Source organism: Argopecten irradians, chromosome 12, assembly GCF_041381155.1.
Source record: "Argopecten irradians isolate NY chromosome 12, Ai_NY, whole genome shotgun sequence".
NCBI lineage: Eukaryota > Metazoa > Mollusca > Bivalvia > Pectinida > Pectinidae > Argopecten > Argopecten irradians.
The window spans coordinates 22,120,778-22,135,781 of record NC_091145.1 but is presented as its reverse complement, the minus strand read 5'-3'; the positions used below and the strand labels follow the sequence as shown (position 1 = coordinate 22,135,781).

The following is a 15,004-nucleotide window of genomic DNA, read 5'->3' as shown; positions in this document are numbered from 1 at the left end:
TAATTTTACACCGTTTATGGTGCATTTTGGCGAAACATTTCCAGTATTTGAATTTTAATGCTAACACCAACTGGTTATTACCTATGTCCGATACTTTCCGAAACTTTTACGTATGTCGTTGATCTGTGGACGCTTTTAAAATGCATGACATTCCTTCCCTCTATCTGAATCGTATATTGATGCTTTTATAAATCTGAAACGTCATACAGTATATATGCATCCATATTCACACATTGTATGTTTCACAACAGTTTTTAGAGTGAAAATTACATGAAGTGCAACTTTAAATTGAATTAAACTGAATCTAAAGTGAGAAATACACGCATTTGTAATTGTAAAGTCGGTCACATTGACTCCGTACTTATATTCATTTTTGATTGGAGTAATAAGTTGTCGGACCGCGTTTTTCTCCTTAGGCGTTCATTTAAAAAATGTTTCAGAAATTAACATTCATTATATTGTACAATACGTTTTGTTGCACTTTGCACTGTATATAACTCTGCACCTTTTCGGATTAACCGTAAGGTTTACAGAAATAAATAACATTGTAATAAGAGAGGAAAAATTATTGTAAAATTAGTCTCCAATTTAAAAAAAAATGTCCAACAAATAGACTTTAGTCATCGATAGGTGGAGACATGTAGGATATGACTATGTAAATTAGTGAAAGTATGAGATAAAATATATAAAAAAATAAACTAAATCATTTTTATTCTAATTTGAAGACCAACTAATGATGAAGAAAATGAAGAATAAGACCGAAAATTGATTTTTCATAAAGTTATTATTTAAAAAAAAAGTATTTGTTTATTTTTCCACATTAGGAAATATGTCATTTTTTATTTTGAAATATTGAGTTATCTTGATGAGCTGGAGTGAAACCCATCAAACCATTATTGGCCGCACGTGCTTGACCGGTGGTCACTAAGAACGTGTGGCAACTCGAGTGATTAATCACTTTGTTTTGACGATCATTTAACTGTTAATTGGATTAACTCAATCAACTTGTTTTGTTTACCAATCAACTAATTATGTTCACGACCCAGAAAAGTGTTACCTTCGTCAAGGGCCGACTGGATAGGTAAGACCGAGGAAAGGTGAGCAGTTGTCACTTAGGGTCGTCACAATCCTGTCCTCTGATTGGTCCAATGAATAGCTCACCTCCAGTGCCAGGTATTAGCTACCCCAGGTGTATAAAAGAATTGGGGTTTATTTTCTGATTATTAATCTATTTTGATAACTCGTTATCGCCACCACACACAACTCAGCGGTATATCAGTAGCGTTTACATCATGCAGATCAAGGTAAGTATTACTGAACAACTAACCTTTATTTATTAAAAATTGTATAATTTATAAACTACACTTACATTAACAGGAATATAACATATTATCTAGTTGATATCTGTAGTAGTATTATTGAACTTTTTTTTAAAAAAGTTTTGTGTACAAGAACGACTATCTAAAGAGTATGCGGTGTATGCCAGGGCAATTATTCTTCAGATTAAGTGCTTCAATCGTTGATAATGCATCCGTTGTACCTCCTCTCTCTCTCTCTCTCTCTCTCTCTATATATATATATATTCCGCGATATTGCTTTGATGATGACATAATATAAATTCTATTGCCTTGTGGTATGGTGATGAACTATAGTAATCACAAGTGAGATAACGGTAGCTGGAATCTACAACCACTGTTATAATTAACTTATTTCTGAGATCAGTTACCGTGGTGGACTGATAGTGCCGGAAGGGCAGCTCCAACTCATCTTAAATTGCTTATTTCCGAAAATGTCCAGTCGTCACGAATTCCGATTTTCAATCTACAATTTACTGTCAAAGATACTATGTTGATATGTTAAATAACCATAATGTTGTGAAAATTTGACTTTTTATTTCAAATAGCAGAGTTTTACCAATATGAACATGATGATAATTCAAAGACACGGACATTGACTTGTGTTTTCCGATTAGTTTCCAGCGCTCAGTTTCACAAACATTTCCTAAAGATGTTCCACCACCGACAGAGCATAAATGATATTCATTATTTGAACAATAATAAATCGTGTATATGTATGTCTAATTAACACAAAAAAATGATAAAAAGTAATTTATTTTGTCTTTGATGCAAGAGCAATCAGTACTTCATTCCATATACATGTAGGATATTTTTCACGGATTTTTTTCGGGATACGATTAATTATTTTCATTTTTTTAACTTGAAGTAAAGTTAGAAGCTAAAACATTTCGATGGTGATAATGGTGTAATGTAGGTAACTTTTGTTACTGAAGAAAAGTACTAAATCGGCAGCTCTCCTTTTTGATAGTGAAAATATACCATTTGTACGCGATGGAGCATCTTTAAAATCTCCTTAGAAAATCATTTTAAGGAAGACTTTCTTTTTAGCATCTGTATTGGTTTCCTATGTGGAAGTAGAGAAATTATAAGGAATGATTGTGAAACTGGGCCCTGTTTTATTATGTATAAAATAAAACTTACTCTCCTGGCTGTATTCTGATAATTATACAAACGAACATTATTTTCAAAAATTTAGCATAGACTAGCAGTTATCGATAGCAGTATACACATGTACAAGTTACGAGTGATTTCAGTTTTAATGTCTTTTTGAAGTTCTATATATTATTTTCTAATATCAACGGAGCTACAAAAAGTAGTCGGAAATACTTGGTGTTTATTTTGTATCATTGCCTCTAAGAATTCGATAAGATACCTTTAGATCCCTGATTTTCTGATTTAATTATTCATTTTTTTTTAATTTTATATCGTACACACTGATACGCTGAGGTATGTTTCCGTAATATCTTGTTTATAATACTCATTTGAAAAATACTTTATTATTTTTGAACAAAAGATATCAAAAGGGTAACGATAAGTCATGCAAAATTTGGAGGCTAAGAGCGACAACTCTGATTTTTCATAAGTAGCTCGAGTAATGTACCTTTAGTAAACAACTTTCCAAAATTAAAGAGTTTTTATTTTTTGAAGATTTATATTAATTAAAAACAATACCAATTTCAGAGTAGAAAAATCATTGTCAATAATTTAATTTTCAATTTTGTAGGTATACATTTCTTTCGTGCGCAGAATGTAGTTATTCTAACTGTACAAGTGTAATATATCTAGAGTACAATGTATCGCTTGTTGGATCTACAAAACCAATTAATAACCCCTATTATTGACGCAGTTATGATATCTGTAGTTTTAAGACCATATAAATGACTTTATTTGCATGAAATTACACACTACAACCTAAATGTTAGTTGTTTTAAACATAACGTTATACTCGATACAATACAAGCATACTTTAAAATTCTTAAACGTACAAATGTTCTGACTTACCGTTTGTATGAAAATCCCATTTAAAATGATTCACAAGAGGTATGGGGAATCATTTGTGGAATACTGTCCAATTTTTTAGAGCACCATCCAAAATGTCATAGCAACCACTGACTGTAATGGTTAAATAAGTTATCGAAATATGAAAAATGTATGTGTATTTTGGAATTTAATAATACGCGACTTTAAGTACTCTAATAATTAACATTATATTACAGGCGAACTCATTGAATCATCAGCTCGATAGCCAACTTCCACCGGAAGTGACACAAGTCCACAATCACCAACCGGAAGTAGCACAGAGCCATCACCCGATCTATTCACAGACGTCGTCTTTCGAACCATGTGTCTCAAACTGCAGTTCGACCTATGGAACGGGACCTCTTCACGAGTCCATCAACAACAACTACATCGCCGACTCCACATATGACGTCACAAAGCAGCTTACAAGCTTCGCTGACAACACTTTCTTCACACCAGAGAAGATCCCATCTTACCCGACCTCCTCTGCTGCGTTGCTTCCCCTAACGACGACTCCGCCCTCTGTCTCCTCTGACGGGGTGTCGGACAGATCCTGCGAGGAAGGTGTGTATACATAACATTGGTGTATCCATATCTAATGCAATGTTAAATGCTCCCTTTAATCGCAAATAGTATTCAGAAAAATGCAACATTTATGTACTACAATTATTCAAATGAATTATTTTTCGTTAACTTACGATTTGACAATAACTTTAACGTGTTTTTCTCTTCATCTCATGTTATATTAACGACATTACGATTGGTATTCGTATTCTAGACGTGTTCATTTAAAATGTGAAAAATGCTGTCTTATTTTACAGAGGAACTGATTGATGTAGTCAATGACTCACTCGGAACTTCTATAGGAAGCGATTCATTCGGAACTTCCTTAGAAAATGACTCTCTTGGAGCATCTGGTTCTACTGACGTTTCGTGCAAAGACATTTCAATGTCTACCCAGAGTTCATTGTCGGAGCAATCTCCATCCGCCGGAAGTCTTACAACGTCATCACCGGAACCGCCCGCTGTAGTGACCCCGGAGTCAACACAAAGCGCCAAAACAAAGAAAAGGACCAACTACTCACCCAGTCAAGTCCAGGCGTTGGAGAAAGTGTTCCATGAAAATCCTTATCCTGATTCTGAACGCATGGAAGAAATGTCACGTGACCTCGGAATCGCGGAATCTAAGATCAAGGTACGTTTTTTTTTCAAATAAATGAAATCAATTATAGCCAATATATTATTCCGTATTTTTCCAAAATACCATACCGATGAATCATGTTTCAAGATTCAAGACAGCATTGTGGTAGGTTTGATACTTTGTGTATCTTCAAACTCGATGCATTACCAATTCCTATACAATGACAAATTAGTATTACTTCAATGTGTCGTTTTTGAATGTCGAGTTTCGACCTTTGCTCTTCTATGACTTTCGGCATTTAACCTCTTTTAATTTCTTGGTTTCTTAATTACTACGAGATGCTCAAGCGCACAATGATCGGAGCTGCTCAAAGAGCGAATCAATAAAATAAAGTTTTTGATTTCGTGTCCCCCAATCTTTTACTCTTGTTGTAAACAAACGCGGACCTTGATTTTATTATTATTTTGACATATGTTTTCTGATCTTCTTTAGGTATGGTTCCAAAACAAGAGGGCTCGCTGGCGTAAGAGGGTACAGGACGACAAAAGGATGATGCCTTTCGATCACCGGGCCTTTCCATCACCCTTCATGTCACCGCTGTCTCCAGTCATGTCACCTGTCGCTTCTTACGGATTCCTACCCGGGAGTCCAATTCTCGGATCACCTTCCTCACCTTCACAGGTTGTGCCCGGTCCCATGATGCCTTTCCCGAGACCATCCACGTCACCAAACTCGCCGCTAGCCAATCAAAAACAACCATCGTCATTGACGCCACCTTTCCAACAACGCCCACAGCTGCCAGCTTATTTCTACTCGTTCCCATACGGAATGTACCCACCATATTTTTGTAGTTAGGGGAGACTACTTTGTCATCCTGTTGTTATATAGTGAGTGTGACTAGGCCAGATAAAGGATGTTGTGTAAAAATGGACGTGTGCTCAGAACTTTTGTTAAATTGTTATGTTTGTTAAAACGTTGAATCAAGTGCAAATTATTATCTCCACTGTAAATTGTACAAAATGTACATACATGTATTACTGTTAATAAGAAAATACTCCAATGATGATGATATGAAAGAATTTGTAAAAAGACATGTACATACAGTGTAATGGTGTATTTAAGCCGTATGTCCATATATATGGCAATTAAACAATAAAAATATTCAAATTAATTGGTTGAAGTTTATTTTGATAATATTTAGAAATGAAATACACGTTGCAGTCATCGGTACACACTGAAGGATTGAACCTGGTTTTGGTGATTGATCATCATACTGATTATCATACTTTCCACACTCAGTAGTAATTTGTCATGTACATGTATAAGAACTGCTATGCTCATGATGTTTAAAGTACCAAGTTGGTCAATTGCTCGCACGCTGGATACATAATAAGCTCTGATTCACTCCGTCAGATCAGTATTAACGGATTGTGAACTAAGGGGTGTTTCATCACACGCTTTTCCAGACGAGACAGATACATAACATCTATTTTAACTGTCATATTTTAGAATACAAGTGTAAGACGTTAGACACACGTGTCGTATTCATAACACAATAAAACCCGTTATACGACCTACAATGTATTTTATTCCAAATATTTTATGTTTCCATGTTTCCTCATGATCAGAACCAAATTCCAGGTATGATGCATACGGTTTTGCGAAATATACTACTCTAGTTATATTTCTTGATGAGTCTATATTCATTTCATAAGAAATAATATGAAATTCGTCTCAAAGATATAAAAAAAAAAAATTAAAAAAAACTTTACTCGTTTCATATAATCTCACGTGAAATTAACACAAAGGAATACTTTTGTCACATAACTGCAACAGCCTTCTCATTTTGATGAATCTCAAAGTAAAAACATAAGCGGATGCTGCATTTTTGTAACGACGTACTCGAATTCAGGCGTCACGTCACAATCCCATCCCATGAAATCACTTGTATTACGATAGACCTACATGTAGCTTCTGCCATTCATAGCCGCTTCGAAATTAGAAACATACATTATGAGGTATGTCACGGCCTCACAGAAAAATGCGTTCAAACTCGGCATAAAAGCGTTTTGTAGAACCAAAACAGGTAGTTAAACGCATATATTGCACGACTTAATTATACAGGTAAGTAAACCTGTATTTACATTTAAAGGCTATAAATAAAAGAGCATTAAAAATGAAAACAGGTTTGTGAAAGTGTCTGATTAAGATCACCTGTCCATGGTTTTAGTGGTTATATTCAGACGTAGTTCTATAGTAAAGCCACATACAGATAAATTTAATAAGGTTGGTGAAGTTAGAACGCAGGCCTAGCGAGTTCTTTCCTTAGGCCTAGCGAGTCGTTTATATAACGAGCATATTACCTAACTACTTCATTTATATCTGTCATCACCAATTTAATCAGTTGAATCTCATAATTTAACAAAACTGGGTTTGAACATTGATCGAGCTACCTTTCAAACAATAGAGAATTTTAATCAACAATTACAGGGAAATAATTAAATTCACGTACATGTACGTTATGGAGATAAAATGTCAAACAAATACATGTATATACTTTGTTTGTATTGTGTTAGTACATTAGAAATAGACATATTCAACGTGATTTACAACAAAAACCTGAAACTTTAAACATGTATAGACCCATTATGTATTGATATCTTACCAAGACACAATAGTTTATGAAAATGCTGCTAATGATTACACTTAAATCTTAAAGTCGAAATTGCACGTGTGACTTTTTTATCAACGTCCTCATAACAAACAAATGATACCAAATCACAGATCTCATCCGCCATTACGTCACACATTGTGACGTCACCGTATGTATTTTTTCGCGATAACGTAATGTGTTGACCACACAAGTACTTGATATTTGTGCTATTGATACATTTTTAACAGCAGATAATGCCTCAGACGAAAAATTTGTCCATATTATCTTCGGAAGACACAGCCCAAACACAGATCCTAACAAAGACTTTGAATTGATGGCCACACGCTTCATCAGAGCAGCGTCCCACACATTCCTGGCGGCTGAGGACAAGTTCTAACTGAAATGATTGTAAATTGTTATTTTTTTTTCGCGATAACGTAATGTGTTGATCTTTTTTTCCACTCTCTTTTGAACATATTGAACATTTATTGTATCTCTTTTAGAGGAAGTAAAGAATGAATGAAAGGATCTAAATGTGCATTAAAGTAAAAAAGGAATGGAATGGAAGACCACTATTCGATAAATTTTTAATCAACTTTTTAAATTTCAAGCGCCTGTCTGCCAGACGCTTGGTGGTAGGGTGGTGATTTTCCTCCGTGCACTCCCGTTCTATATCACATAAAACAATCAAATCAAATCAAAACTGTTACAAATGTTAGAGTTTTAACATCTTGACGGTTATAATTACTTTGCTTAATGAGCATTTCAATCACTACCAATCCACTTTGAAGTTGTGTTGTCAAAGTATAAAAAGACACGGATATTCAAATGAATGACTTATTTCTTTCCACAACGAAACACGCGGTAAACCTCGCCACGGAATCGTCGGTCCAGGAATCCATATATGATGGGGTTGACAATATTGTTGATGATAAAAGCCGTATAAATGAACCGAAAACCAGATAGTTCCGAAGCAGAAAGCTCGATCCAAAACTTCTCGTTTTGAGATTCGTAAATCATCATGCCGACCTTGGGTACATAACAGACAATGAACACAATCGTTATCAGCATAAAGATCAGAGCGAGGCGCGTCCCGGGTGCCCCTGGACTCTTATTTCCGGTTTTCGTTCGACTCATCTTCATGACATTGCTATATGTCAGCGATTGGTCCTGCTTTGGTTCGTTAGTTGTCGACTTTTGATGACACACATAATCGACTGTGGCCGGTCCCTCATTTGTTTCTATTGGTGATACGATCCCAGAATCGAACTGAGATTTATTGTCGGTCACAGAGTCATTGTTTATGTAAGGAACTTCCGTGGTGTATGACGATTGTGTCGAATTGGAATTGGGCGATTTACCCTGCTGCGAGCAGTCACCAGACGGACCATAATGGGAACTCTTCTTTTTGTTGAGGAGCATTTGTCTGAACACAACTCTGCCTATCAATATGTAAAACACCACAAGTAACACTACAACGAAGACCATCAACAACACCAATGTCGCCTTGAATACCAGAGGTTGAACGGCTGACCATGGACCTCTCACACTAGTACAGCGATATCCAAGTATTTGAGTATTATCATTATAAACCTCCCTGGAGCCATAGAAAAAGAAACATGGCCATGACATCACCAAGGCGGCCCCTATGACGCAGGCAATGGCGATTTTCTTCCAGAACATGTCCATTTGCTTACTAAATGGCTTACAAATTTTCATATACCTGTTGGCTGCTATGACGACAAGCATGAATGCCGACATTAACGTGCAGGTCATGTTGAGGAAGTACACCACTTTACACCCACTATCATTACTGTATTTCACTGGGAGCATGTTGATAGAGAAGCTAAATGATGTGCTCACAACACACGTCACCAAATCCACCACGGCCAGTATCGGTATAAAAAACCGCTCCTTCCAGTTGGTTTTGAGCCGGAAAATATGTATATAGATGACGACGGAATTCCCTAAGATGCCGAGGACCAAATAGAGCATCAAGATGACGGAGACTGGGATGAGATGTATGGATAAAGTGTCATTCCAGTCGTCAAGTCGGTCCGCCATTACTGAAGCATTGGTACCATTAGCCATCGTCCAAGGTGTACGTCCCGTCATTAGTTACAAGAGTTAACAAGCATTGTGGTGGTTTAGAACGCTTCTTCCTGGTGTTGGGGATTCATATTACGTCATCTTCCATTAAAAAGGAAGCATATCCTGATGTATAACATTAAACCGGGAGATGAATACGGATGTTCACGTAATATCAATAGCTAGGCACTAAGGTGTTTACACTATAACAAAAACCCACACATGTAATGCATTACAAATGACATGTTATTATTGTATTCGGCACGGCGAGGCACAGATGTTTGTTTACAACCTAAAAGGGATCTCTGGTCTAAAGTTTCCTTTCGATCAAAACGCCCATCTCGGTATGACTCTGTTAACAATAACAGTAGCCGTCGAAATAGACCACATTATGTGGTGATAACTGTCTGTTCAATTACACACACACCCTCTCCCCTACACACCATCAACAGTACATACATCAGAGAGCCGACATTTATACAATGTCAACAGTAAATACATCAGAGAGCCAACATTTATACAATGTCAACAGTAAATACATCAGAGAGCCAACATTTATACAATGTCAACAGTACATACATCAGAGAGCCAACATTTATACAATGTCAACAGTACATATCTGTGTCAAATAAAAAGCCATGCATTGTGAGTATTGTTATTCTAAAATGTTGGTTACTTTTAGTGGTGAATAAATTTTAAAAGCATATTCGTCGGTATGAAAATTAAGGCGTATATACGGTAATTTTAACAATGGCATTTTCCCCTATTCTTCCAGCATATACGATATTTTATTTAGCTTTTTAGAGCACATCGATACGAATCATTAAGAGAAATAAAATCATGTTCACAATAGGAAAGAGAATTGACAGGATTTAACCATAGCACAGCCAATTAACATTAATGTTTCCCTCATACATCAGTTCATCTTAGACATAGATAATTTATCCTCAAAACTCCTGGGGTTAATATCAACTGATCACTCTCGTTATATTCTAATCTTATTAAAATTAATGTCGATTCACTACGATGTCCTTGGCTAGCTCCGATAAAAAATTGAACAAGTCTTCCTGTTCGGGGTCACCTCATTCTGACCCCTATGATTAGCCAATCAGCGTGTCGCCTATGACACCAAGATGTTCCGAATCTTGGGCAGGGACCATATTGATGAGGTGACAGCGAACAAAGAGTTGTTAGATCTGTGTTGGACCGTTTCATAGAACATCACATTAAAGCGGAATTACAAGTCTAAGTTTAATTAGATTGGTTATGTCATCCCTGGATTTTAGCATAGAAAACCTGAAGATAACGTGTGTATAATATGAGACTGGGTACCTTTTATGCACATCATATCTTCGGCTGATCAAGTTTTGTTTTTACTATGAAGTTTTACATCGCTCCTTAGCGCAATTTTCTTTGCAGACCTGTGATTGGCCAGGTCTTGTCTTCTGAAGTGTCTTTTGTATTTCTATGTCATTTCCGGTGATTGATGTAACAGTATTGATAGTAACCCCTGTCCTAAAGTGATGGCAATGCTGCTGAAAAACATGCTGTCTATTAAAATACGCCTTGGAAAACAGAAACTGTAACGAAATCTTACATGTTACGAGAATTTTCATTTGTTTAAAAAATACTTACCAGCCATAAAGGACAAACTGATAATGTCGTTACGTTTGTAACGTCGCTCATGTCTGACAGATACAATGACCTAATAATTTCATAGTCCCTCAATAAATTTGAATTCTGGAGAGACTATCTATAGAAGATTGCATTACACGTATAAGGATTCATTTGAATAGAATTGTTTATGATATTAAGATATTGCACAAAAATTTGAGTATACTATAAGCAGTCACAAACCGCTACCGTCGTGGTTTATTTAGTGTATTGTGTTAGGGGTAAGATTGAAAATCTATAGTACTAGCAATACGATTAACGAGACCATGATCATCGTCTCCGGCGTCTTCGTCGTCTATTATAATGTGACGAGACCATGATCATCGTCTCCGGCGTCTTTGTCGTCTATTATAATGTGACGAGACCATGATCATCGTCTCCGGCGTCTTTGTCGTCTATTATAATGTGACGAGACCATGATCATCGTCTCCGGCGTCTTTGTCGTCTATTATAATGTGACGAGACCATGATCATCGTCTCCGGCGTCTTTGTCGTCTATTATAATGTGACGAGACCATGATCATCGTCTCCGGCGTCTTTGTCGTCTATTATAATGTGACGAGACCATGATCATCGTCTCCGGCGTCTTTGTCGTCTATTATAATGTGACGAGACCATGAGTCATCGTCTCCGGCGTCTTTGTCGTCTATTATAATGTGACGAGACCATGATCATCGTCTCCGGCGTCTTTGTCGTCTATCATAATGTGACGAGACCATGATCATCGTCTCCGGCGTCTTTGTCGTCTATTATAATGTGACGAGACCATGATCATCGTCTCCGGCGTCTTTGTCGTCTATTATAATGTGACGAGACCATGATCATCGTCTCCGGCGTCTTTGTCGTCTATTATAATGTGACGAGACCATGATCATCGTCTCCGGCGTCTTTGTCGTCTATTATAATGTGACGAGACCATGATCATCGTCTCCGGCGTCTTTGTCGTCTATTAAATGTGACGAGACCATGATCATCGTCTCCGGCGTCTTTGTCGTCTATTATAATGTGACGAGACCATGATCATCGTCTCCGGCGTCTTTGTCGTCTATTATAATGTGACGAGACCATGATCATCGTCTCCGGCGTCTTTGTCGTCTATTATAATGTGACGAGACCATGATCATCGTCTCCGGCGTCTTTGTCGTCTATTATAATGTGACGAGACCATGATCATCGTCTCCGGCGTCTTTGTCGTCTATTATAATGTGACGAGACCATGATCATCGTCTCCGGCGTCTTTGTCGTCTATTATAATGTGACGAGACCATGATCGTCGTCTCCGGCGTCTTTGTCGTCTATTATAATGTGACGAGACCATGATCATCGTCTCCGGCGTCTTTGTCGTCTATCATAATGTGACGAGACCATGATCATCGTCTCCGGCGTCTTTGTCGTCTATCATAATGTGACGAGACCATGATCATCGTCTCCGGCGTCTTTGTCGTCTATTATAATGTGACGAGACCATGATCATCGTCTCCGGCGTCTTTGTCGTCTATTATAATGTGACGAGACCATGATCATCGTCTCCGGCGTCTTTGTCGTCTATTATAATGTGACGAGACCATGATCATCGTCTCCGGCGTCTTTGTCGTCTTTTATAATGTGACGAGACCATGATCGTCGTCTCCGGCGTCTTTGTCGTCTATCATAATGTGACGAGACAATGATCGTCGTCTCCGGCGTCTTTGTCGTCTATCATAATGTGACGAGACAATGATCATCGTCTCCGGCGTCTTTGTCGTCTATCATAATGTGACGAGACCATGATCGACGTCTCCGGCGTCTTTGTCGTCTATTATAATGTGACGAGACCAATGATCATCGTCTCCGGCGTCTTTGTCGTCTATCATAATGTGACGAGACCATGATCATCGTCTCCGGCGTCTTTGTCGTCTATTATAATGTGACGAGACCATGATCATCGTCTCCGGCGTCTTTGTCGTCTATCATAATGTGACGAGACCATGATCATCGTCTCCGGCGTCTTTGTCGTCTATTATAATGTGACGAGACCATGATCATCGTCTCCGGCGTCTTTGTCGTCTATTATAATGTGACGAGACCATGATCATCGTCTCCGGCGTCCGTCTTTAATGTGACGTTTCATCGTCGTCTTTTATAATGTGCTATTTATGCTTAACATAAATTAATGAGAACAACCTTTATTCTTATTTACAACTCCAGAGTTTCGAGTTCTTAAATTTAAACGGTAAGGAAACAATAGCGTAAAAAAAAAAAAAAAATGAAGGTGATGTTACCAGAAGGTCGAAAGTCTTCTGTATCAAATGTAGAATTTTGTACAAGAGTTTCACATTCCGATGTGCATTAAAACAGTAAAATATACAAAACATTATAACATTGCATAATGTTACTTGCAAATCAATTGACAGCACTTAAAAATAATTATAATACAACTTTCAGGTTTTTAACTAGATATGCTTTTTGAAAAAAAGGAAAGAAAACCCCTCATGTTATCATTCTTCATAGATTGGAAACCATCTGTACCTGGTCGTAGACTGGTTCCCTTCCCTCAATTCTCTATTCTCCGCCAAGCTTCGCTCTGCTCTGTGACGAGCATGCAAGGGAGGTAACTGAGGAGAGAACCATTCAATACCTTGTGGTAATATTATTCCCTATAATAAATGCGGGGTCTTAAACAGGTATCTACCGACGACATGTTTTTATTATTTTTGAATACGTATATCCTTATGACGAGTTTACAGTTTGAAGCTATTTGTGTACGTTTGGCAAGGTTGCATGTGTTTGAGGTGTATCGCACCAAGAGCTACATTTTTGTAAATTTCTTTAGCTTCATTTGCTACTTTCATTCAGAGAGTTTCCATCACTGTCAGTGGACAATGTTTCTCCTCAATAAAATTAATTAAATGTAAAGAAAAAGAAAGCCGGGATGTTTTTACAGTGACTAGGATCTGGGTAACTCTGTTGGCAGGGCCAAAGCATGTGAAATAATAACAAAGATAGACTTAATTTTCTGGAAATTAACTTAGGTCAGACGGCCAGTAGTTTTTTGGCATCAATTATATAAGGAGGTAACCTTATAATCGGGACTTTCGAAATGTCGGCTCTTTTTGCTTTTAAAAACCAAAGGCCATGCCCCATGGCTGATAACGTAGGTCACAGGCGTATTGTAGTTTAGTGGAATACAAGCAGGGTTTCTTATAGGTCACAGACACACAAGGGACTTTAATTCAATGGTCTCTGGTCAGTTATGGTAATTGGCTTGTGAGATATCCGTACATTAAAATTTATAATGATTGCTAAGCAAGGAAAAAGTATATGAAATCATAAAACAATCTTTGTGTATTTTGTTCTAAATGAGACAGCATCAACTATTTATCAATACTAATGTAACAAACTGTACACAGTGAAGTGACAGCGACCGATTGTCAATGATTATCACGCACAGTATATTAGTATCTCATGCATAATGTAACACAGGTGGATATCTATCATTAAACCACTACTGTGGTACAGGAATTAATCAGTGGATGTAAAAAAACATCACGATACCAGACTGTATAAACCACAATCATAATATCAAACTGTATCAGATAATGTAAATAACAAGTATCATAATATCAGGAGTTACAAGTGGATGTACACACGTCATACATATTACTAGAATTTGTCAAAGTTATCTCAGTGCCTCATCAAGGGACGTTTTCGTCAAATTCGATTTTTAACCTTTTGAATTGCTAGTTTTTGCTCGTATAATAACTTTTACCTTTCCGTAGCTTACACAAGCTAATAATGAAGACGAAGGTATTTGGTATGTTCGAAGAACCCTGGCTGAGTCTGAAGGTATTTGGTATGTTCGAAGTTACAAGCATCGTAAAAGGTAACATATGTATGGTGGCATATTTCTGCCATCGAGTTAATTCAGGTCGACTTATGGTAACTCGACTTTTACCAGATAGTTTTGTCAGCCAGTCGAGTTATAACATGACTTGTTGAGATATGTATGTCGGTAAGATGAGCTTTAACACGACAAATCCACATAATCATATTGGAAAGTCGAGTTATTCTATCGCGACTGACTATCGTGGA

The 15,004-nt window shown here is 37.2% G+C and overlaps 2 protein-coding genes across 2 annotated transcripts; one reads left to right on the top strand and one right to left on the bottom strand.

Moving 5' to 3' along the window:
* The first annotated feature begins 905 nt into the window (after nucleotides 1–905).
* On the top strand, nucleotides 906–5,813 carry LOC138336215 (intestine-specific homeobox-like). Its single transcript, XM_069285596.1, has 4 exons — nucleotides 906–1,304; nucleotides 3,575–3,941; nucleotides 4,199–4,572; nucleotides 5,011–5,813. Exons 1-4 carry the CDS (start codon nucleotides 1,293–1,295, stop codon nucleotides 5,371–5,373), a joined length of 1,116 nt encoding a protein of 371 aa, XP_069141697.1. The 5' UTR covers nucleotides 906–1,292; the 3' UTR covers nucleotides 5,374–5,813.
* A 1,562-nt stretch (nucleotides 5,814–7,375) lies between these two features.
* On the bottom strand, nucleotides 7,376–9,423 carry LOC138336214 (cholecystokinin receptor type A-like). The gene has a single exon (XM_069285595.1). The coding sequence runs from the start codon at nucleotides 9,284–9,286 to the stop codon at nucleotides 8,009–8,011; it is 1,278 nt and encodes a 425-aa protein (XP_069141696.1). The 5' UTR covers nucleotides 9,287–9,423; the 3' UTR covers nucleotides 7,376–8,008.
* Nucleotides 9,424–15,004: the final 5,581 nt, after the last annotated feature.